Source organism: Lolium rigidum, chromosome 7 (genome assembly GCF_022539505.1).
Source record: "Lolium rigidum isolate FL_2022 chromosome 7, APGP_CSIRO_Lrig_0.1, whole genome shotgun sequence".
NCBI classification, from domain to species: Eukaryota; Viridiplantae; Streptophyta; class Magnoliopsida; order Poales; family Poaceae; genus Lolium; species Lolium rigidum.
In genome coordinates, this window is record NC_061514.1 from 290,377,699 (window position 1) to 290,401,796 (window position 24,098).

The 24,098-nt window shown below is 45.6% G+C and overlaps 4 protein-coding genes across 7 annotated transcripts; 2 read left to right on the forward strand and 2 right to left on the reverse strand.

Moving 5' to 3' along the window:
* Window positions 1–7,907: 7,907 nt before the first annotated feature.
* Window positions 7,908–9,243, reverse strand: LOC124678486 (F-box/kelch-repeat protein SKIP6-like). Its single transcript, XM_047214366.1, has 2 exons — window positions 8,064–9,243; window positions 7,908–7,936 (listed from the first exon to the last, which is right to left on the reverse strand). The coding sequence occupies exon 1, from the start codon at window positions 9,241–9,243 to the stop codon at window positions 8,110–8,112; it is 1,134 nt and encodes a 377-aa protein (XP_047070322.1). The 3' UTR covers window positions 7,908–7,936; window positions 8,064–8,109.
* Window positions 9,244–13,790: 4,547 nt separating this feature from the next.
* Window positions 13,791–15,833, forward strand: LOC124674865. Of its 2 annotated transcripts, XM_047210919.1 has the most exons (2): window positions 13,791–13,954; window positions 15,423–15,833. In XM_047210919.1, the coding sequence occupies exons 1-2, from the start codon at window positions 13,857–13,859 to the stop codon at window positions 15,673–15,675; spliced, it is 351 nt and encodes a 116-aa protein (XP_047066875.1). In that variant the 5' UTR covers window positions 13,791–13,856; the 3' UTR covers window positions 15,676–15,833. The 2 variants fall into 2 exon arrangements, with proteins under 2 accessions (XP_047066875.1, XP_047066874.1); XM_047210918.1 differs by lacking the exon at window positions 15,423–15,833 and having other exon boundaries at window positions 13,791–14,346.
* A 1,899-nt stretch (window positions 15,834–17,732) lies between these two features.
* LOC124674222 (serine/arginine-rich-splicing factor SR34-like) lies at window positions 17,733–21,400 on the forward strand. Of its 3 annotated transcripts, XR_006992962.1 has the most exons (15): window positions 17,733–17,829; window positions 18,127–18,228; window positions 18,530–18,595; window positions 18,737–18,811; window positions 18,877–18,988; window positions 19,081–19,127; window positions 19,236–19,293; window positions 19,414–19,463; window positions 19,647–19,703; window positions 19,793–19,884; window positions 19,965–20,069; window positions 20,519–20,610; window positions 20,695–20,850; window positions 21,052–21,085; window positions 21,156–21,231. XR_006992962.1 is itself a non-coding variant. In XM_047210260.1 (14 exons), exons 2-14 carry the CDS (start codon window positions 18,142–18,144, stop codon window positions 21,345–21,347), a joined length of 873 nt encoding a protein of 290 aa, XP_047066216.1. In that variant the 5' UTR covers window positions 17,733–17,829; window positions 18,127–18,141; the 3' UTR covers window positions 21,348–21,400. The 3 variants fall into 3 exon arrangements, 1 of the variants encoding a protein (XP_047066216.1); XR_006992961.1 differs by having other exon boundaries at window positions 20,695–21,085; window positions 21,156–21,233; XM_047210260.1 differs by lacking the exons at window positions 20,519–20,610; window positions 20,695–20,850 and adding an exon at window positions 21,333–21,400 and having other exon boundaries at window positions 21,156–21,230.
* Window positions 21,401–21,729: 329 nt separating this feature from the next.
* On the reverse strand, window positions 21,730–22,595 carry LOC124674223 (universal stress protein YxiE-like). The gene is made up of 4 exons (XM_047210261.1): window positions 22,333–22,595; window positions 22,160–22,257; window positions 21,942–22,060; window positions 21,730–21,849 (listed from the first exon to the last, which is right to left on the reverse strand). Exons 1-4 carry the CDS (start codon window positions 22,547–22,549, stop codon window positions 21,762–21,764), a joined length of 522 nt encoding a protein of 173 aa, XP_047066217.1. The 5' UTR covers window positions 22,550–22,595; the 3' UTR covers window positions 21,730–21,761.
* Between the last annotated feature and the right edge of the window lie 1,503 nt (window positions 22,596–24,098).

Here is a 24,098-nt window from a genome sequence, read left to right on the forward strand (position 1 = left end):
CCTCTCCCAAACCCTAGCCACCCCCTCTCTCCTCCACCTCTCCTGCACGCTTAGCGAAGCTCCGCCGGAGTTCTCCATCGCCACCGCCACCACGCCGTCGTGCTGCCGGAGTCAAGGAGGAGATACTACTTCCGCTGCCCGCTGGAACGGGGAGAAGGACGTCGTCTTCATCAACACCGAACGTGTGACCGAGTACGGAGGTGCCGCCCGATCGTGGCACCGTGATCAAGATCTTCTACGCGCTTTTGCAAGCGGCAAGTGATCGTCTACCGCAGCAACAAGAGCCTCATCTTGTAGGCTTTGGAAATCTTCAAGGGCGAGTCTCGATCATCTCCTCGTTGCTCCCATCTTCTAGATTGCATCTTGGCTTGGTTTGCGTTCTCGCGGTAGGAATTTTTTGTTTTCTATGCAACGTATCCCTACAAAATTACACTGAAACAGGGGCGTCGGCAGTCCCGTCTGGCACGGCGGTGTCACACGCCGTGGTCGAAGCGGCGGCCGACGCCGCGGCCGCAGTCGGCGTTGAAGCAGCGGCAGTCGACGTCGTAGATGGTGAGGACGACGAGGTAGGCACCGGAGACGACGAAGAACTGGCCGGAGCGGGTCGGAGGATGTCGCTGCGATGTCCCTCGTACCAATTCCTCGTCTCCTCGTCCATCAGTTCCGTGTTGCCGCCGTCCATCAGGAACGCCAAGTCTGTGTTCCTCTTCTTTGCCGCGGCCGTTGTCTTCAGCAGGGCGATCCGGGCGCCTTGGTTGGCGAGCATCTCCCTCCACCTGCCGTCGAACTTGTCGTCCCTCCCGGCGGCGTGCGTCCTCGCGTCGGCCCAACACTTGTCGAACGCCGCCTGCATCCTCTCAGCGGGATGGCCCATCTTTTTGAGATCTTTGAGCTTTTTCTGGCCGAGTTCCGGGCGGCCATCTGACGAGCCTGGTGCCGGAGCGGCGGGGTTGTACTGTTCGGTTTTGCTCTTCGAGAGGCTCGTGCGGGTTTCCGTCCACTTCTCGCACTTCTCGATGCGGGAGTAGACGTTCAGAAACTTGAACGTCAGGCCGGTGTCGTCGTGGTACATGTCGAAAGCACGGCGCACCTGGAAAGAAAAAGTGCGGCGATCAGCTCACGGCGATCAGTACATGCAGGGTCGACGGAGGAGGGAATGCATACCTTGGCTTCAAAGTCTTCGCCGCTCACCGGCGTTTTGTTGAGCTCCTCCTGTATGTCGTGCCATTTGCTGCACGCCATCTGTATGATCCCCCAATGGGTGGCCATGGCCTTGTCTCCCCGGTTCATGATCGTCTTGTTGAAGTAGGGATCGACGAGCTTGCGCTCGTCGAACGCCGCCTTCACCCGAAGCCAATACGTGTCGGAGGACTAATTCGCCCCGGTTATGCCGTCCATGGACACGGTCATCCAAGCTTCAGCGAGGCACTCCTCTTCCCTCGGCGTCCATTTGATGCGCGGTTCGGCCGGCGGCGCGTCCTTCTTCCTCTTCTTCTTTCCCTTCGGCGGCGGGTTGTCGTCGGTGACCTCGACTTGGGTTGGTTCTTCCTCTTCTTCTTCTTCGACGGCTTGGCTTCCGTCGGCCACATCCTCCACCCACCGGTTGCGCTCCGCGACAGCTGCCGTCGCTCTCGCCTCCTCTTGCGTGAAGAACCCCGGACTCGCAGCGGCGGCCGCGGAGCCGGAGTCGATCATCTCGTTCATCACCTCGTCGTTCGGCGCTGCCGTCGCACCGAACGGGAGTGGCCCTCGTCGCAGGGCCGGCGAGAAGCCCTGGTTCAGGTTGCCGCCGGCGAGATCGGGCGGCGACGGCGTGAACCTGGACGGTTGGCCGTAGGTCGCCTCTTGGAACATGGCAGGCGAGGACGGGGAGAAGCTCGAAGGGGAGAAAGCCGACAGGGAAGTGCTTGTACCTTGGATCGGCCAGTGGTCGGGGAACATGGCGGCGCCGCCGCCACCGCGAGGATGGCCCATGCTCATGGCCATGGAGACCTTCCTCGCTTGTTCGTCCTCCGCCACCAACACCACCCTCTTCGCGTTGAGTTTCTTCTCCCTCTCCGCCCTGGCGCTTGTTTCGACCTGTCGCCGGAGCTCGTCCGCCGCCCACTCGGCGTTGGACAGACCCGGCGGCCGCTCCTTCTTCGGCTGCGACTTCCTCGGCTTCGGCGGCATGGTGGTGGACGAGAAAGAGGAGGAGGACGGGAATGGAGACGGTTGCACAGATTCGGCGGGAGAGAATGGGGATATGCAAGCAAATTGGAGGAAAATCGACAGGATTTGGCGGTCCAGTCGCCGACTACGAGGGTCCACACGACTCTTTCGCGCCAAATTCTTTCGTCCGGAGTCCCCGAGCGCGCCTCGGGGAACCGGGGATGGCGTGGGCTCGCCGGATGGATTTAGGCCCAAATCCGGACGAAATCGAGGAACCGGGGGCGCGACTGGGCCGAATTACGCCGTCCGGATGGGAAAAACGTCGCTCGGGGGCCTCGTCGGGGAGACGAGTGGGGATGCTCTAAGAAAACAGTGAAGATACCTTCATTCTTTTCTTGAATTCATCCTCTCCCAAAGACGTGCAAGGATAAACATCATTCTCATCTATGAGATCATGATGCACCTCAGCAAAAAACATTGTTTGTTAACCATCTAATCCTTTCACTAAGAATTTGATATGCAAATATCCTTTCCCGCTCAATAAGGTTTATTTCTTTCACTTCCACAAATTTAAGTTCAGTAGGCTGCAACATAATATAAATGTAGGTCAACATAACAGGCCCACTTCAAATAGTAGTAAATTGCATTCCTATTATGCAGCTATCTTGAGTAATGAGCTAAATTGTTATATAGTTTAAAAAACCAGACCGGCGATCAAAATGAGACCATCAATTCATATTTTTACCTAATGGACTACCAGTTCATTGTCCACCTTTTTAAGGGAAAAGATCTAGATCGGGCGACCGATCGCAGGGCAGCAATCGGTCCCTCTTTCTCGTGCATCCGCTCGCCCCCTTTTGGTCTCACTCTCCCTTTTTTGCCCAGTATTGAACGCGCGTGGGAGCCCACTAGCTCAATATGCATGGATTTGGAGGCCTGCTTCTATTGCTTAGCGAGCACGCATGTCTCTAAAAAAACACTAGATGTTGCACACCCCTTTTTATTGTTATTATTTATGTTTTTTGTTGGAATTGTTAGTTTTTTGTTGTAAATTAATATGTAGCAAAAATTTGTTGTTTAGCCACTTTTTTGTAACGTTACTTTTTCGCTTTTTTCTTGTTATTATTTATGTTTTTGTTGAAATTGTTATTTTTTTGTAAATTAATATGTAGTAAAAAATTGTTGTTTAACCACTTTTTGTAGCGTTACTTTTTTTACAAATGTTACAATTTTTTGTTGTAATAGTGTATATTTTTTGTTCACGAGGTCGAGGGTTTTGTTGCAATATTTTTGGCCTTACGGTTAAATCAGCTAGTGGCATATTAGCTGTAAATTTTGGGAAATTTTTAACCAAAGCACTTTTCATTTGTTGGAAACACATTTTTTTTGTTTTAATCGTTTGAGATTTTTTGTTAAACTTGTTGATGATTTTTTTTATGTAAATCAATCTTTTGAATTTTTTTTTTGTTGTTTAACCATTTCACTTGTACATCTGCACATGTTATGTGCGCGTAAAGACTTGCCATTTGGGCTGTGTAAAAGAGATAAAATTTGGTGCTAAATATAAGTTTTTTTGTGAGGCATGTTTGGTCTTCTATACATCGATCATAGAAAATGTCTGCCAAACTGTACGAACGGACATAGGTTGTCGAGATGTACATGTAAAAAAAATTGCTGGAACTTTTTGATATTTAAAAATATGTTTTTTTGGGTAGAGGGAGCATAGGCACACCCAAGCCGAATTGAGTTTCCGTTTTCCGTAACAATATATTTTAAAAATGTTGCGAGAATTTTGTTCTAATAGTATTTTTTTTTGTAGTGGAGCGAAGATTTTTGTTGTCATACTCTTTACATCAGGAGCAAACCACGATTATGGCATACGTGATGAGATATGTCCTTTTATTTTAAAGTGGAGTAATTCAGACCTTAGGATGGATTCCAAAAAACAGAGGGAGGAAAATATAAAACTACGTTTTAACCAATCTGGGACATCAGATCGCATTGGAAGTACTGGGTCTTGGTCCTATTAAGTCCAAACTTCTTAGATTTAACTTTCTATTTACACCAACCTTGGTTTCATACTTTCATCCAATAGCACTATTTCATCATTAAAGAGCATACAACAAGGAATATCTCCTTGGATATCCTTCGTCACCTGATGATCATTTACTTATAAATGCTGCAATAAAATAGATAATTATGTATGCAAAAATATTTCATACTTGTAATTTGACATAATAGTTCACATCACGTGACATAAAAGAGCAGTCAACAGCTGATCAACAACTTGCCAACTTGCAAGTACAAGACTCACAGGCTCGCAGCCGCAACCTAGAAGCAGCCAATTATGGATTTAAGCAACTAGCTGAGTTGCAATTGTTTGACGTACAGTACAGCCAAGTATGCATACTATCAGTAGTCTAATTATGACCTATAAAACAATAAAACAATCATCATTGTGGGTGAACTCACTTAGTCACATCAGTAAACTGCACGTCCATTCTGAAACCTGAATGAGAGTAAGAATAGCCAGAACACTAATTATTGACCTCCATGTTCTTTCCCTTGTAGACTTCCAGCGCTATCATCAAGCTCTTGCGATCATGCTCTTCTCTTCGCCTAACCTGCTCCTCACTAGGCTTAACTGATGACCTAGGCCTGCCAGAGAGTGCGCCTGCAAGCCTCAACTCAATACAAGCCTAGCTTAGATCATCGACAGTAAATTCTGATCCCCTGGGAGTGGGATCATGCCAAGTCTCCAACCTTGTGTCCAAACTGCATGAGTTTAGAAACATATGAACGCATAATCATCAGTTGAAGTTCTGAACTTATGGTGCACATGGAAAGTAAGTCATCTAAATCAGCCACAGCAGCCAGCGAGTTATTATTAGTGGAAGGCTAAATCAAAGACGAACCATGTAAAACAATTCCTTCTGAATCAGATAGGAAAATGCTGCATACGGCTCAGCCACCCTGAAAGACTCTAAATCTCGTATCCGTTCTGTCTCCGGTCTCCAATATCTTGTCATAATGCAATCGATTTTTTTCCTCCACCCCCAGCAAATATGGGCTCCCATTCATGCGCTCCTAAAGCTCTTTTATTATTTTGGTTCTCCCTCGGTCCTAAAATATGAAACGTCCAAAATTAAATGCTACAGTGCAAGGTGCATGGCAGACAGCAGGCGCTAGGCGCTACGTACACGATAATTATAACAACGCCCCCTTTCCCCTCTCTCTCTCTCACACTAACCTAAATCCACTAATTACTGAATTCAATTATTTAAAATAGTTTATGTCATACACCGTCAATCTGGCTAGCAATCTGTTTTCTCCATCAAGTTTGTCTCGATGGTGGCTTCAAAACTAGAGGTCATGTTCCTATGTGTTGACGATTTTTTTTGTCGCACCAGTTGCCAGATTATCGTGAACGGTTATCACGATAATTGTACATGTTTATTGGATTATTATTTACGCGTTTTTAAATACTGAAATGATATGCACAGCTACAGAGTGGGTGTGATGAGTTTTTTCATCACACCAGTTGGCAAATTAGCAGCGAACAATTACCACGAGTCCACGATAACTGTTCATGGGTGTTTTTAAAACCTAAGAGAAGTTATCATTCCACACAAAGTAGTACCTCGTTTTGGTGTAAGAGTACATGAACCTCACAACCAAATTATTATAATCTGGCAACTAAGCATTGACTAATCTGGCAAGTTAGTGCTAACAATGTGACAATTATCGACCAAAAAGAAGTTGTCAACATGGGATTTAGTTTCATAGACCTCGTCGCAAATAAGCAAATGGTAAAAGAAAAGTTCTAAAATTTGAAAATTAAGAAAATCTTTGATGATGCCATACTACACGCTACAGGCCTGCCACTAAGGCTGTTTTTCCATTCGTTGTGTGCTCATGTAAGGACGTGGTGTGAAGTACATTGTTTATTGGGCTGCCGTACGGTAAGCCGTAGGTGCGGTGCCACCGTGTAGCAGAGTCCTTACTAAAAACTGATGATTTCCAAAACCAATATTGGCTACATGTTTGCTTTTGCGGATATTTTTTGTCTTTTCTTATGTACAAAATTGTGGTAAGAAGATAATCAACGTAAGACTAACCAATCTTTTCTATGAATTATAGGCTTGGAGGAATCACATGAATTTTCAGTCACTTGTAATACTTTTGACTGATGTGACATGCCCAACTTTCTATCAATTTCTCTTGTGTACTGATTAATCTGGTGATGTTTTTTCTTTTGTACAAAATTGTGGCAAGAAGTTTAACAAAGTACATTCGCATTTTTCTATGGATTATTCGTTTGCAGGAATCGTATGAACTTTCGGTCATTTGTAATATTTTTGACTCATGTTAATCTACATTATTTCTACTGCATAACTGTACGTTTATGTTTCCAAAGTTCACGCCTTATCCTTTAACCAGAGGCCATCCTAGAACTGCTTAAGTAATTTTGTTTTCACCTATTATTACTCTGTAACACATTTCAGGGACTTGATTATTTAGTTCTCAACTTTTTTGCAGAACCGCATCAAATTCCCTATGTTTTTTTCTACTAGCTTCACGCTGGGTGAATCAAACCACTACTGCAAGTTCAACTGTTCATTCTACTACCTTCACACTGGGTGAATCAAACCACTAATGCAATATAGTCATTAAAAGGTTTGAACTGAATCGAGCAATCACTACTTAGTAATTAGCAATCATTTTATACAAATACCAAATTTTGTATACAAATACCAAATATATATATACAAGTTGTGTAATGTGTGAGTGCATTGTTCTTGAATACCCAGTTGTCTGATCTTTGCACAAAGGGTGCAATAGACATTTACAACAGTTAATGTCCAGCATGTCTTATTAAACGCTGGGAAGAACTTAAGAGTCTTTTTGGAATGTCTTCCTAAAAAAACATTGAGATGTATCTTAACTTTCCAAGGTACGCAAACCATACTGGGAGTCTGGAAACTGCAATACAAGGGCTTCTATGTTGATAGGGTAATTTGAAAAGTCACGGACAGTTAATATTTTTTTCTCCAAATATGCACATTGTTCCACATCAAGTTTATCATACTCAAAAATTGCAATGTTCTATTTGCTTGAGTTTTAGTTTTCAATAGCGCACCAAACTGGTATATTTTATCACATCGTCTGTGAAACTGAAAAATGTTTTCTATGTCCCTTCATATTGTGTCACATGATATATATTCAGCTTTTCATATATCACATAACACCTAATTTGGTTTGATAGATTCCCACAGCAACACGGTGGTTATCCTTCTAGTATAAATCGAAACTGAAACCAAAATGCATCACCAGTTCACTAGCTTATACCATATGTGATCAGGCCAAGTTACACGACGGGGTCGTATGTGCATAAAGGGACTTTATACTAAACTACGAGTTATGACCGTTACCAGTTCACACAAAATAGCTAAACAGTCAAAATATAGCTCAATAAATGCACTCCCTGCACCCATTACCGATACATGACGGGATTGTATTCACATGAAACGACTTTACACCAAACTATGAGTTGTGAGTTATGTCTATGACCGTTACCAGTTCACACAAAACAGCTAAACAGTTCAATGTAGCTAAAATAATGCACTCCCTACACCCATTACAGATACAATTTCCTTAATCAGCATGTTTACGGACTTTCGTACGATACTTAAAACATGTGCCTACCTTCAGTGTAGCACTCTCCACAGATGCTAGGCTGCACTGCACACAATACTGGGCTTTTCAAGTCTTGTCCCATAGTAATCTGGAACAGCAATCAAGCAAAAAAATAAACATTGCTATTTGGTAGTTACTCAATCTCTCAAACAACATGAGTAAGCAATCGGCACAAAAAGGCATTTACCACAAATCATTAACTAACAATATTTTACCTTTTCAAACATGCATTCTCATTGCTTCTCATCTGCAGTGACCATGTCATAGATCCAATGCGATACAATGTGTGATTGCTGACCCCCGCGGCATGTCTGTGAACAGAATAGTGTCCCTGGATATCACCTTCCCAATTAACCGCCCCTCTTCAACCCTCATCACCTCAATGGTAGCCCATTCAATCACCACCATGCCCTTGGCTTTGCCTTCTTCCTTACTGGCCTTCTCTTTACACTTCCCTTCCCACACCAGGTAGAGCAGCCCGCCGACATTGGCGAGAGTGGCGCCGCACAGGAACCTGGGCAGCTCCTTCTCCAGCCCTTCCACCGTGCTCCAGGCATCAGTGTCCACGTCGTAGCCCTTGACCTGCCCCATGAAGTCGTAGGAGTAGAGGATCCCGCCGACCACAGCAGCACGGCCCTTCCACCCCATGTCAAGGGCGGGCGAAACCGGCGCCCACGCCTCGGCAGGCGGCGCCGCGGGGTCGTACAACAAGCCGCCGCGGTCGGCCACCGCGAGCACCTTCCCGGCGAGCGACACGCAGCCGTGCATCCACTTCTCCCGGAGGTGGTCCGGGCTGGGCACCGGGGACCACTTGGCGCACGGGGGATCGAGACCGAGGGTCTCCGCCCAGAAGGGGGAGGACGGGAGACAGCCCCCGGCGACGAGCAGCGCGCCGGGGAGGACCGCGGCGGCGGCGAACTCCCGCGGGGAGGAGAGGCGCGGGCCGATGGACCAGGATCTGGTGCGGGCGTCGAGGATTTGGATAGATGTGGCGGGGATCCCGGCGACGGACCCGCCGACGAGGAAGAGCCGGTGCCCGGCGGCGGCGACCGTGGAGGAGGAGGAGACGGGGATCGGAGGGGCGGGGAGCGGCAGAGGGGGCCATCCGGGGTGCGGGAGCAGCAGGAAGAAGCGCGGGGACGCGGGGTAGGGTGGCCGGACGGAGATGATGATGTGCGGGTCGGAGCGGCGGAGGCGGCGCCGGGCGGCCAGGAGGGGCTCCGGGTGGCGGCAGAGGAGGTCGTGCAGCGCGCGGGAGACGAGGGCGAGGGAAGGGTGCGCGGCGCGCGGGAGGAGCGCGAGGCAGTGGAGGGCCAGGTCGTCCGGGAGAACGGGTATGAGGCTTCCGCGGATGTCTTCCGGCGGGTGAGCCGCAGAGGCGGATGCGGCGGACATGGCTCGCCGTCGTCGTTGGTGCCGGTGGGAGGACCGGTGATGAGTTGGGCGAAGGACAATTCGTCTGTGCACGAGCACGAGTGCGGCATTGGTTGACGATTGAGCTACGCGAGAAGCATATGGGCTTTGGGCTTTGTCTACTACTTTGACACTGGGTGCATCTCGATTTTTTTCCAATGCTTCCTGTGAAAAACCGCGAGGACAATGACTAAGCGCATGAAAGTTTTGAATACTCCTATAGTTAAACTACAACCTATAGTTAAACTTTAGGTTCAATACTTTGATGTTTTATAAAGGTGGAGTATGTTTTTTTAGTGGAAGGCGATGTTTTCATCGATAGCGAGGTGCACGTGGTGACTTCGTCAATCTTAAAATTCACCGAATCATCAGTTTTTTAGACTCAGTCCATCGGAAGTGCTCATAGAAATATAATGTACATGCGTGCATTCATAGGAGTGAGTGTATGTGCATACTTGTGAGCGGCTATGTTTGTAATTTATTTTGCAAAAGAAAATACCATCCTTGCAATTTGGTGAGCAACTTAGATTGTTGAGTGCATTAAAGTTGTGTTCAGGTGAATATTAGACTAGTCACAATAGGAAGTATCATACACTATTATCCATATGATACTAGTTTATGATATCATCCCTACAATGCATAGTATCATCATGTGGTATCATATTACCTTTATATTTAATATTTTGTAGAATCTCAATGCAAATTTATCTACACGATATATTTGCTATAAAATTTTACAGTTTTACGTGCTATGATATTGTATCTATCTATGATACCACTCTCACCTATGTCCTCATTAATTGTAGTGTCATATCAAAATTTTGCCAACATGACATGCATAATACTACTTATGATATATTTATTGTGGCTAGTCTTAGGCAATAGTCTAGTTGCAGTGGAGAAAGGTAGTGTGTCGGAACAATATAAACTTCTCACCTTTCCGAGCGAACAACTCGGGCGGAAAGTCTTCTTGCCCTCACGAGCTCAAGTGTCCCTTACATATTAAAAATTGTTAAAATTATATGTATAAGTTTGAAAAAAGTCATGAAACAAAATCTTAAAAATAGTTAATATTATACATCCCACAAGCATGAAAATCTGTTGCGGTCAGAAACCCACCGGCGGGCAGCGACTGGCAACACCGTAGAGCCGGGAACAACTCAGGGCTGCGGCTGGCCCCAGTCCCTCAGAGCGACGGCCCGCAAAGCCTTCGGTCACACGTCCGATGCTTGTCGCAAAGGCGTGTCACCCGACCTATACCCGGTCGTGGAAGGTGTTGGATGATGCCTCGCTTAGTTTCCTGCATGGCATACACGTAAACGTTAAATACGAGCCTCGATCGGCTCTCGGGTTATCCCGTGAATCGGCTCAGAGAGCCGATCGACCCATGATTCGTACAAGGTGTCCGAATATATGGTGGTCCGCTTGATCAAGATAAAGCTAATGCGATCTACGACGATTTAGGGTTTTCACCGCATAATCGGATCATCCTACTCACGATTGGGCCTCGCGCTCGCGTACGGTGATCGTAAGCCGATCCTAGACAGGGGCCTAAAAACCAACACGAAGTTGATCCCGGAACGTCCTGTCTAGGGCTAGCAAACTACACCCTACACGCCGCTGGATCCTCCAACCCTTTGTAAGGCCTAACTATTGCGGATATTAAACTAATCCTTGAAGAACAAGGAGCAACCGTAACGGATCGGATCTACTAAACAATGATCAAGCGGGGTGCCGCCCCTACACCTAAGATAGGTGTAAGGGCGGCTAGATGTATAAGGGTTGCACTACGACAGCATATGATACGAAGAACAATGCTAACCCTAACACATCTAAGATAACTACGTTGCTCGCCATCAAAAGGGCTTCGGCACGAGCAACGCATGAACAACGTAATAAGCTTGTGCTTGCCTAGATCGCAAGATGCGATCTAGGCAGCATGGTGCTTACCGGAAGAAACCCTCGAGACGAAGGAGTTGGCGATGCGCCGAGATTGGTTGTGTTGAACGTTGGTTGTTGTTTATTTCATAAACCCTAGATACATATTTATAGTCCGTAGACTTTCTAACGTGGAAATAATCCCAACCGTACACGAGGCAAACTCTAACTAACCGACACGTAACCTACTATGTTACAGATACAAGGGCAAAACTAGCCCAAACTTTGTATATAAGGCCGATTCACGTATTTCTTCTGTATATAATCTTCAAACTCATCTCGATCGCGGCCCACCTCTGACTCGGTCAAATTCTGGTGATAACAAAATCTCAATTTGAAATGTTATTTATTCTAAGCTACATAAAATGACAAATTCTTTTTTTAATCTCTATACTCAGATCCACTTTTGTCATTTTTGTGCCGCTCGAAATATTATACATTTCAAATTACGGTTTTGGAGGTTTGTGGGATACATCATTAGCTACTTTAAGGAGCTTGTTTCACGACTTTTAGGATCTTGTTAATATAATTTTCAATTATTTTAGTATGCGCGGAGCATTGGAGCTCACGAGACAAAAATCTCCACTCTGACTCGTGTGACTATTCTAAACTTTCGAGCTTAGAAATGGTCATGTTCTATTTATCCACTGGAAGCACGAGAAAAATGATATCCGAAACGTGAAACAAGAGACAACGACTTTGAAGTTCATTGATATAACTTTGGTTTTATCAAGGATTCTTGTTTGTTTGTATTTTTAGTGTAGCCAATCTTATTTATTCGTGTTAAAAAACATTTAGCTTTCTTTAAAAACACACATATAGATGCTACACAAGACAACCTCATTTCTTCGCTCGTGTTCCTTGGTTTGCATTCCATCAACCTCGAAATCATGAGGCAAACATCGATCATCCATCGTATGTGTGCAGTTTTAGTTTATACTGGTTTGAGTTCATGTCTTTGTATGGCAATGTCAACAAAAAAAACAAGATCACTCTAAGTAAAATTTTCACAAATCTATTTCCATCATGGAGTGGTTGTCGTGGTTGAAGTAATCAATGCCAACAATTTTTTGGTTCCACTCTAACAAAAAAAATTTGAGTTCATGTCTTTGTATGGCAATGTCAACAAAAAAAACAAGATCACTCTAAGTAAAAGTTTCACAAATCTATTTCCATCATGGAGTGGTTGTCGTGGTTGAAGTAATCAATGCCAACAATTTTTTGGTTCCACTCTAACAAAAAAAATTTGATTCAAAGAAAAAATCATTTGATCGTATAGCTTAGGGTAGCGGCGGTCAAGATGGTGTCATATGGGTTTTGTGAGGATTTATCCCTTTTTATCTCGTGTAATCTCGATTTTACTCATCAGACACGACCACGATGAATTAATGAACCCACAACTTGCCATTTAGGGTGCATCCTTGACCACAATGACATTCAATATTCTTAAGTTATCTCATTTTCAGTGGATGGTTCAGCAAATCTTTTAAAATGTTCGAGGTTAGTCCACCTCGTGCGATTTTTGTATCCTGCAATTTTACCCACGTCACGGTGGAAAGTCGGATACAAAAGATGAAACCATAGACAATGATTCCAAATAAATGTTATATTTATCATGGTCGTTGATATTGATACTACCTTCATCTCAAGGTTTAAGGCTTATATTTTTTTGGAAAAGTCAAAGCAAGTAAAGTTTGACCAATTTTTTAGAATAATCTATCAATAAATATGATATTTTGCAGATAGCACATGAAAATATATTTCAGTATCTATCTAATAATATTAATTTTATATTTCACATGTTAATGATTTTTTATAAAAACTGAGTCAAACTTAATATAGTTTGACTTTCTGAAAAAAAATATAGGCCTTAAGCCTTGGGATGAAAGTAGTATTTGTTTTCGCCGTTCAATCTGACACCCCTTGTATTTTGTACCAGTGATGATGTGAGAGCATTTGTAAGAAATAAACAAATGCATGTTTACGTGCTCTAAAAGAATATGAAATTTTCAATTTGCTACATATAGAAACATTTAGTATGTTTTTGTGACGCACATAACACTACAGAAAAGTGGGACAGGGACTGTTTTGACAACAGCAATGGTAAGCGTACACAACCCTTTTCTTTTCACACGCAAGGGACGTGTTCCTTGCTAAATTTTGTGCTTCACACCACACAATGTAATTACTACACAAACTCTGACAATTTCGTGGAACTCAGCGATTGTGTGGGCGCAAACCTACACGGTGCCGAGTGCGCCCACGTATTTAAATTCAACAACGAATTTGCAGAGCAAGATTGAACCGAACACAAATCAAACACGTCCCAAAAACAATTATCCTCTCACTCGACTGCTCCATCACCAATACAGACATTTTCACCCGAGCTGAAAAAAACAACCGAGATGGGGCCGGCCGGGGCACCTCAGCCAATGCGATCCCAACTGGGAATCCAAATGCCTCCTCCGAGGATAAGCTTATCCCGCAACGGCGCGCCGGGAGCTCCCCACGTCGGACTACCGCGCCGACCTGGCACGCCGCGATCTCCCCTCCGCCACCACTCACCCTACTTTAACCTTCTCCCCGCCAACCATCCCGTCCCCCACACACCTCACGCCAGCCAAGAAGACGCCACCACGCACCCACGCACGCGCGCCATGGCCACCGCGTCCCTGTCCGCCGTCGCGGCGCCGCTGTCCGTCGCCGGGCTCAACAAGCCGCTCGGCGCCGCCTCGTTCCGGCCCCTGGCTGCCAGGCCCGCGGCGAGGATGACGGCCGTCAGGGCGTCGTTGTCGGCGTCCGCGCAGGAGAAGCTCACCGCCGGGCTCACGGCCGCGGCCGTGGCGGCCGCGTTCGTGCTGCCCGAGGTCGCCGAGGCCGCCTCCCCGGGCCTCTCCCCGTCGCTCAAGAACTTCCTGCTCAGCATCGTGTCCGGCGGGGTCGTCTTCGCCGGCATCGCCGGAGCCGTCGTCGCCGTCTCCAACTTCGACCCCGTCAAGCGGACCTGAGCACGCGCGCGTGCACGCGTGCATGCGCGCGTAGCTCGAATTTGTATCGCGACAAATTTCTTGCTGTGTTGTTTGTTCGGAGACTCTGTACGTACGTAGAAGAGATCCATGACAAATGGAGTTCTGATTAAATGGTTGTCTATACTCTGTTCTCGTCTGCTTAATCACATGCTTGCATGCTGTTAAATACTCGGCTAGTTATCGCTGTACTACTTCTCAAGCTAGCAATCAACGGAACATTTTTTTTTCCAACTTATTTTGGCTAACATCTATACATGAGCCGAACGTATGATTCTCGTCTTAGTGATAGAACATTCCACTATCATGCTATCTTGGAGATAAGATGTAGGAGGAGGAAGGAGGGAGCAGGGGTATCCGACCACCACGGCGTTATCAACAATTAGCAAACCTAGCTAGAACAAGCTTGACGGTGCACACTACTCCTGATGGCTCACCGATATCTGATTGGTAACACCAGCGCCGCATGCGCTTAGAGAGATGATTGCGGGGGTCAATGCCACACCTAGACACTCGTGGTGGTGATCAAGGTGATTTGCATCGGTGCCCCGCCGTCTTAAAGGTACGGTTGTGGCGTATGATGCCTTGATGGTGGATGACCATTTTTGGGCTTAGCGAGGAAGAAAGAATGGAAGAGAAAGGTAGGGTACATGAGGAGAGACAACGAGGTCGAATAGCAAGTGGAGACGCGTTGATGATCCATCGCATGTTGTTCTTAGGTGACACAATGAGGAAACACATAATCCATCGCATGTCGTTCTTAGGTGAGACAGTTTCAGCTGTTGATGCTGTGCTCCCCCTCCCCTTCCCAACCTGTTTGTTTAGCTCTTTAAAACTTCCGAATTTGGTCTTGGTTTGAGGTCCTTTTGGTGATGTCTAGGAGGTAGATGAAAACTATGCTTTCATGGCAAGATGTGGGTGTGTTGGCCTATAATCGTGAATTGGTGTAAGACTTAGTTTCAGAAATGGAACTGGGCAGTGCCCTGTTTTTCTAAAAAAATGAGGAAACACGGTCGAGAATTTTGAGACAACAGACACAACGATGATTACAATGGAGGTGTAAGTAATCTAGATGAGGGCTATACTAGCTTGATGATGATTTCTTTGGTGGCGCTTCTCCAAAACAAGGATTGTGAAGAATGTGTGATTTGAGCTGAGTCATGACGTCTCTCGGTCCTTTTATACATGTGCCGCCAGGCCCGCGGCGAGGATGACGGCCGTCCGGGCGTCGTCGTCGGCGTCCGCGCAGGAGAAGCTCACCGCCGGGCTCACGGCCGCGGCCGTGGCGGCCGCGTTCGTGCTGCCCGAGGTCGCCGAGGCCGCCTCCCCGGGCCTCTCCCCGTCGCTCAAGAACTTCCTCCTCAGCATCGTCTCCGGCGGGGTCGTCTTCGCCGGCATCGCCGGAGCCGTCGTCGCCGTCTCCAACTTCGACCCCGTCAAGAGGACCTGAGCGTGCGCGCACGCGTAGCTCGAATTTGTATCGCGACAATCTCTTGCTGTGTTTATTCGGACACTCTATGTACGTAGAAGAGATCCATGACAAATGGAGTTCTGATTAAATGGTTGTGTATACTCTGTTCTGCTTAATCCCATGCTTGCATGCTGTTACAATACTCGGCTAGTTATCCCTGTACTACTACTTCTCAAGTTAGCAATCAACGCAACATTTCTTTTTGAACTTATTTTAGGAAACATCTATGAGCCCGAACGTTTGATTCTCGTCTTAGTGATAGAACATTGCACTATCATGCTATCTGGGAGATAAGATCTAAGAGGAGGAAGGAGGGAACGCGGGGTCCAACCGCCACCGACGTTAGATTAGCGAAGCTAGTTAGAACAAGCTTGACGGTGCACACTACTCATGGTGGCTCACCGATGTCTGACCGGTAACACCGTCACACCATGTGCTTAGAGAGATGCTTGTGGGGGTCAGTGCCTCACCTAGACACTCGTGGTGGTGATCAAGGTGATTTTTGCATCGGTGCCCCTCGGTTTTAAAGGTATGCTTGTGGCGTATGATGCCTCGATGGTGGATGACCATTTTAGGGCTTAGTGAGGAAGAAATAATGGAAAAGAAAGGTAGGGGACATGGCGAGAGACAACGAGATCAAATAGCAAGGGAGATGTCCATGGTCCATCGCATGTTGTTCTTAGGCGAGGCAATGACGAAACACATTCGAGAATTTTGTGACAACATACACAAAGATGAATACAATGAAGGTGTAAGGGTATGAGCTAGGGGCAGTCACATACACCTTCCCCATTAATCCACATAGACAAAATTGTTTGGAGCAGCTACGGAGAGTCACAAGCATCCAACACAAGTTGTAGTCTTTTCTCTAGCAGGACCTTGCCATGGCGCCATCTCTCTTGTACAGTTGTACTTGCCCCCTCCTTTTCTCTCTCGACCCTCCCTCCCTTGAGCAGTGGGATCTCATCTGCAACCTACATGAATTTTCTCCTCCCTCTTCCACAGCGGCGAGCCGCTGAACTGGACCTGTGGAGCAGCGGTCCATGTTGGAGCGTTGGCCATGCCCTGAGTAATCTAGATGAGGGATATACTAGCTTGATGATGATTTCTTTGGTGGCACTTGTACAAAATAAAGATAAGTGTATGTATATTTACTAGCTAACTACCCGTGCTTCGCTATGGGAAAAAACAAAATCATATCATCGTGTCTTTTAGGAATGAAAGATTGCTTATTTCCTTTTTTGTTTCCCGTTCTTCACATAATTCCAGACCCCTTATTTGACATAGAAACTTAATCTCAGCCTACAAAACGAACAACTTTGAAAGTGATGCTTGGAGCCAAAATTTGCGTTAGTTGGGTATTTCATGAATTTTGTCTCTCTTCCAGAGACTATGAGTTCATATTACCTCCACTACTCTCCTGACTATATACAACCGTTGGTCAGGATGTGCTTGGTTTTGGCGAGAAGTGTCATCGTATCTGCGCTCCAACTTCCACGAACCAAGTTCATGAAGCAGATACTTGTGAAGTAAATTTTGGTGACCTCTGTTTACGGTCTTTCTAGTATTAATTTCAAGGATTCCACACAGAGAAATGGATGAAGTTGTGCGTGGTAGATATTAAGCTTCGTTGTTGACTAATCATGCTCATCAATAACAGGATCTTTTGCATTATCACCATGATCATTGGCCTCATTCAACTCAGAACGTATCCTCTCAATCTTTGACTGATATCAGCGTGTGTTTTACAAAGAAAAAGCTACTCCCTCCGTCTAAAAACAGGTGTCTCAACCTTTGATAGTAGTATGTTTTTTTTCTTAAAAAGAAAAGGAATAATGAAGAACCCGTGTCCAAACCATATTGTCCATCACCCGCAGGCCTAATCGCATCCGGATCACAGGCCCAACTCGAACTCAACCAGGACTCCGGCCCGCTCCCGTTACTTTCACGCTGCTACGGGGGCCCGACGGCCCGTGTACATAGAGGTGCGGACCGACCAAACCCGCTGCTTGTCCTTGCGTTCGGCTGGTCAAAGCGAAAGCCGTAAACCCTATCTTCTTCTTCCGCTCCCTCCGTCGCCGGCGACGACGGCGTTCTTGCAAACCCAGCCCTCCGCCGCCCCCTGCTCCTCCGGTACGATTTCCCCTGTATCTTCTTCTCTCGCCGATTACTGTGTTCTTGTATTGAATTTGTTACGGTTTATTCGGGGGTAGGTTGGTACGGTTTGTGGATCTGTAGTCGCTCCTCTCGCGCTTCGGTCCCGGTTTCGGTTCTCGGCGTTCTAGGGTTCGTGGGCTGAATTCTGTGTACGCGTTCGCCGTGTTAAGTTGTTCTTGTTGTGTTTAGTGACTATGTTTTGCTTCATGTTTATTGGTTCTGCAGTTCAGTAAATCGTCTTTCTAGTAGTGACTGTGCTCTTTTGGGTTATAGGTTGCCAAAAGAAGGATGAGTAGGCGCTGGAGCCGGACGATTTACGTTGGGAACCTCCCCGGGGATATCCGGGAGAGGGAGGTGGAAGATCTATTCTACAAGGTGCGTATATCCTGTTCGTATGCACTCTATCTACCTTGAAGATAAGGAGATAATGACATGCTAGAGTGTGAATACTTATGACTCGGGTGTACTTGCTTTATTGTTCCTGGAACATAGGAAAGCTGTAGTTCTAATGTAACACTTCAGTTCATTTGAATCAAAGGAAAAAATACAAAATAACATCAATGGCTGCCCCATTCAACATTAGGAAATCATTCGCAGCTCCTAAATCGCTCAGCAATTTGGAATTTTATTACTCCAATTCTGTGTGCATATCTAATCTTGAAAATTCTTTTTGCAGTATGGAAAGATAGTTGAAATTGACTTGAAGGTCCCCCCAAGGCCACCTGGCTTTGCTTTCGTGGAGGTAACTTGTTTAATATGTTTCATATTTGCTTGCCCTAACTAATGTGAATTGAGATATTCGTGCTTTCAGAAGCTGCTTATTTTATCTTGATTTAGTGTACAATATATCAACTCATAACGTTTGTTATTATCTGATGTATAGTTTGAAGATCCCCGTGATGCTGAAGATGCGATTCATGGTCGAGATGGCTATAACTTTGACGGGAACCGGCTGAGGGTAGGTGCAGTGAGTTTTGCGGCTCGCTCTTCTCGGTTCACATGTCTAATCCTCGCTATCAACAGGTTGAACTCGCACATGGCGGGAGGGCTAACTCTTCATCCATCCCAAACAGCTTTGGTGGTGGTGCTGGTGGAGGACGCCGTGGTGGTGTCTCTAGGCACACAGAATATCGTGGTATGCCAACATACCTGATTCCGATACTGGTCGCTCAAATTTTCCATCTATGTAAACAGATAAACTAAACTCATGTGCACACCTTTTGGCAGTTTTGGTTACTGGACTACCTTCTTCTGCATCATGGCAGGATCTGAAGGTCTGCAGAAAGATTGCAATCCCATATATTTGTCACTTCTCAGCTCTCTTTTGTGTTACTATCTTTTTTTCACTTCCCCTTTCTGAAGCTCTCTAAATGTTTTGTCAGGACCATATGAGAAAGGCTGGTGATGTTTGTTTCTCTGAGGTGTATCGTGAGGGTGGTGGTGAGTAATTTTGGGTCCTTGCTGCAGTTCTCTTCTCATACATTAATTGCCAGCATTATTAGTTAAATCACTTCTATGTTGCTGCTACCTTTTGTTAACTTACATCATTGTTTAATACAGGTACAATAGGAATTGTTGATTATACAAACTATGATGATATGAAGTACGCTGTAAGTTCTTCACCCCTCTTTGGCGTCACTTCTGGTGCCTTGCTAATTTTCATTATATGGAGTGCTGATTTTTCTTACACATAGTTAATATTGTTGAATATGTGGTTTTCGAGTACTTGGATCTCTTGTGTCCTCTTTTTTCGGAGTCGGAAGAAATAATTTTTTGGAACGAATGCTTTGCAGATAAGGAAGCTTGATGATACTGAGTTTAAAAACGCCTTCTCTCGGGCGCCTATAAGGGTACACTCATATGTCTATATGTAGTTCAGTTTAGGTAATTGGCTTGTTATATGAAATTAACTGTTGCACTGCAATATTGTTTTCTGCAGGTGAAGGAGTATGCTGGCAAAAACAGCCGCTCCTATTCACGAAGCCGCAGCAGAAGCCGAAGTCGCAGCTACAGCAGAAGCAGGAGTCCAAGGTTAGCCTCAGGCTTTGATCACATTCTGTTTGCCCTACATAACGCAAATAGCCTCTGATCAAAATTGGATATACTTTCAGCAAGTCTCCAAAGAAAAAACCTTCACGCCGTTCAGCGTCAAGATCTCGGTCGAGATCAGTGTCTTCTCATTCACCAGCAGAGTCAAAGGGACGTTCTCCATCAAGGTAACTGGGGCTGAAGTAAATTTCCCATCGTCCAGTCCAAGAAAAATAACTGTTGAAAAAATACGGACGTCACTTTAATTTTTCTTATAACCAAATGCTGCTTGATATGTTGGCACATCTATGCAAAGTATGCTCTGGTTGAAATTTGAAAATAATACTCCGAAAATCTTAAATTTTACTAAAGATGCAATCTTTGTCAACAAAAGATTCATCCAACTACTGTTCTTGTTACAAGGTACCAATGCAGTGATAAGCCTGTTGCTTTGGCATGTTGGGTTTATCAATGCTATTTATTTTTCATTGTGTAAATGGATTACTATTGGCATACTAAATATCTGATTGCTTGGAAACTGTCACAATCTTATCACGCTCTGGTGTCACATGTTTCTTGTCTAACTGAATTGGCTAGTCCGGTGTTTTCTTAAAGTCTCGAATCATTTTCTCCTTAGATGAGGGATTGTGCGGCGATCTAGGGATTGCGTATTAGGAAATTCAGGATGGGGATTTGGTCAGTTTGCACCAGCTCCTTTGGTTGACCGAGGTATGGTAATAAACTGGGAGCTGAACTGGAAGCTAAAAATCATCTATTATTTTTTACCTAATGTACTGTAACTGATTACATCAGAGCTTGGGCATAGAGGATTGTTTTGGAACTCTCGAAGTAGCATTAAGGCTTGATGGTTTGGACCATGACGGCTCTATGACTTGCTTGGATTTGAGTACGCGAGGATTGAACTCCCATGGCTCCTTCACAGGCTTCAAATTGGAGGGCTGTTCTAGCGTATATATGCTCAAACTTAACACAAAACACTTATAATACTGCACGTTTTGACATCTGGAACTGATTGCTTTTAATTTCAATGAGCTTGTTTCATTTGCTTTTGGCCATTTCAATGCTTGGGAGGCACCGAGGTTCTTGGAATCAAGCTGTTAAGGCTCCATTCTGGATATTGAATTCTGTTGTTTCTGGAACTTTTTGCAGATCACCAGCAAAATCCATGTCCCCTAATGCATCTGTAAGTATTCTGAACCTTTTTTTTTTGTTAATTTTGTCTTGGGAACTTACTTAAAGTCGTTTTTGCTCAGCCTGCCAATGGTGTAGCAGCAAGCCCAAAGAAACGTAGCCCAAGCAGGAGCCCATCACGTTCCCGGTCTCCTGATGTAATAAAAAGCTCTTGTATCTATTTGTGGTGCTGACTTATTGTTGCTTCTGAAGCAGTCGTTGAGGTACTGTTATACTGATCCAATTGCATTCTTTTCCAGGCCAAGTCAGAATAAAGCTCATGCGCAGCTCCAGGCGGTGGGAGAATAGAGGCATGGTCTTCAAATAATATTTGTTGTCCTCGTCAACTTCTGAATCCTATGTCAAAAAGTACTTTCCACATGTTCCGTTATTTTAGGTTCATGCATGATATTTCTGTAAACTTATTTGGTTGGATTTTTGAGATTTATTTACTTTCTAATGATGAGCATTTACTTAGCTTATGTAATGGTATTGGTCGTACTGGAAGACATTTGGAAACTTTTTATTGTGTAATGCTGAAAATGCAAATGTACGATAATGTCTGTACATCTGTTTTGACATAAGTTGCTCATAACTGTGTGCAAAAGAGGGATGAACACCTATAATTGCTTATGGATACATTGAGCTCAGCACACAATGACACGATTTGACAGCGGAAGTGACAATCATCATTTCTTGGGCTTATTCTGCTTCACTATCATGACGGAGCAGTGCGCGTGGTGGGTGCAGTAGTCGCTCACGCTCCCAAGAAACGCCCTGCAAGCACACAAGAGATCAGATGAAACCCTGTGACCAGTAGCTTGAGTCCCATAAACCACGAAGGGAGACGGAGGCAAATCATCAATTACCTCTTGATAGCGCCGTAGCCATGGCTTCCAACGACGAGCAGATCCGCGCCGTGCTTCTCGACGGCGTTGCAGAGGACGTACCTCGGCTCACCTTCGATCACCTCTATCAGGCCGTGCACCTGCCATTGAAATGCAATTCGTATAAGCCCAGTATTTTTTCCAGAAATATTTTTGTTTCTCTCGATGGAGCAATGCGGCGAGTTGGTAGCGGCTGTTACCGAGTTGGCGATGCAGAGGCGGCGCGCCCTGTCGACGACGTCCTCTGCTCTCTTGCGCAGGTCCGCCTCCACGAACCTCACCACGTCCCCGGCACCTGCTGTAAGATTCGAATCATCAGACACCATGAAAATCCTGGCCCGAGAGCTAAAGAAAATGGGTTTACGGCCGGTACCGGGGCTGCCGAAGGTGACGACGGAGGAGGCGGACGGCTTGCCGTGGACGACGACGAGCTCGGCATCCGCGGCCGCCGCCACGTGCCGCACGGCCCACTCGAGCGCGCTGTAGCTGTGGTCGCTGTCGTCCACGCCAACCACCACCACCGTCTTCCTCATACCGCATTCCTCCGCCGCCGCCGCCGCTGGTGCAGGTGTAGCATTGGTCTCCGCCATGGCAGGCAAACAATGCAAGGAAACTGATCTGAGAAGTTCTTGCTTTGGTTGGCACTGGTTGTGAGGTTGCTGTGTGTGTGGCTTATGACTTGGGAGCAGCGCGATCGAGGTGATACTTATATCGCGTATGGGAGAGCGCGCCGGGCGAAACCGGAGGGGGTTTGCGGCGTAGGAGTCGATACTACTGAATACTGGTGGCGGGAAGAGACGGCAGGAGGTTGCCCCGGTTTTGTGTCCGTTTTGTTGGTTTTACTACTCCGTCTTGATGCTCTGCAACTTCCGTCCTGCTGGATAAGGATAACGACCACAAACGGCAACAACCGAGTCAGTGGCTCAGTGCTGATCGAGCGGAGCCTGATGGATGCACTCGGATGGTCTCACAAGGTCCCTTGAAAAAGACGGTCTGACGAGGTGTCGAGGATGGGAACGGGGAAATAGTCAGAAACAGAAGACACTTGACTCTGGTGTTCTGTTTTCCTCTTCTAACATGTGGACTTTGAGTTTTTTCTTCTTCTGCGTTCTATTTCTTTCTTCCGTTCTAATTACAAGAGGTATTGGTAGGCTAAATTGATCTACCAAAGCGTCTTATAATTAGGAACGGGCATTCCCATTTGGACACCTTTGACTACTACCAGGGGTGAAGCCAGGAAGAAAGGTCGCCGGGATCAAGATAAACAAGCAACACTAATGCCCTAAGAAAAAGTTGTATTCCGGCTTTTTCCCTTTTATAAAAAAATGTAGCACGATTTTTTTTATGTATAGCTTATATAGCTTGCATTCATAGCTCGTATTTATTAACATGCCTATAAACTATCTTTTAATTTGCTGACATAAATAATAAAATCACACTTGCTAGTGCCTCATTTTTTTTGGTAATGGGCGCTTTATTACTCATAAAAAGCAATTACACCGGACCTCGGCATAGCTAAGATACACACAGCCGTTTAAAGAGTCTCAATAATCAGGAGTGCTAAAAAAGGCAAATTACATATCAGACATGAGGAAATGTAAAACGCCTAAGCTGAAGGCGGAGGCTCAATCCGTAGATTATGCTATCACCCATGTAGGGAAAAAGTATCCCTCGCCGTGTCCTCCAACCGTGTAAGACCTCCGTAAACAGGTCGCGGTTCTCCACCTTCTACAACGCAGACCACAGACGGACACTGTAGCTCCGCCTAGACGCTGGCATCTTTTTGTTTTTGTTTTTTTTGTGTGAAAAGACATTGGCCCTTGTAAACTCGATTTTGGAACTTCAGAAAGTCGTACTCTCAACGGGAGCGTCAAATTGTTAAGTCGGCACTCTTATACCGGATGTCCAAATGGGAATCCGGTCTCCTAAATGCGTTTGTTTTGACGAGATTCATGAAGGTCTCTGATTGGATATTTTTAACAACATTGTGCGTTATTGTAGTTTACACTACTTTCTATTGTAGTTATTTAAAAATAAATTTGAACATCCACGTTTTTAGACTAGGTTCACGGTGTTTTCATGTGGGTCCATTGCATCTTTTGGCGTTGTGCCTATTGCATTTTGTAAGAGTGTTGTATT

Coding starts and splice junctions, on each gene's coding strand:
- LOC124678486 (XM_047214366.1), bottom strand. CDS start 9,243: ATGTCCGCCGCATCCGCCTCTGCGGCTCACCCGCCGGAAGACATCCGC.
- LOC124674865 (XM_047210919.1), top strand. CDS start 13,857: ATGGCCACCGCGTCCCTGTCCGCCGTCGCGGCGCCGCTGTCCGTCGCC. Junction 13,955..15,422: donor TTCCGGCCCCTGGCTGCCAG/GCCCGCGGCGAG, acceptor ATGTGCCGCCAG/GCCCGCGGCGAGGATGACGG.
- LOC124674222 (XM_047210260.1), top strand. CDS start 18,142: ATGAGTAGGCGCTGGAGCCGGACGATTTACGTTGGGAACCTCCCCGGG. Junction 18,989..19,080: donor TAGGCACACAGAATATCGTG/GTATGCCAACAT, acceptor ACCTTTTGGCAG/TTTTGGTTACTGGACTACCT. Junction 21,086..21,155: donor CCATGTCCCCTAATGCATCT/GTAAGTATTCTG, acceptor GTTTTTGCTCAG/CCTGCCAATGGTGTAGCAGC.
- LOC124674223 (XM_047210261.1), bottom strand. CDS start 22,549: ATGGCGGAGACCAATGCTACACCTGCACCAGCGGCGGCGGCGGCGGAG. Junction 22,258..22,332: donor CGTCACCTTCGGCAGCCCCG/GTACCGGCCGTA, acceptor CGAATCTTACAG/CAGGTGCCGGGGACGTGGTG. Junction 22,061..22,159: donor GCCTCTGCATCGCCAACTCG/GTAACAGCCGCT, acceptor TTTCAATGGCAG/GTGCACGGCCTGATAGAGGT.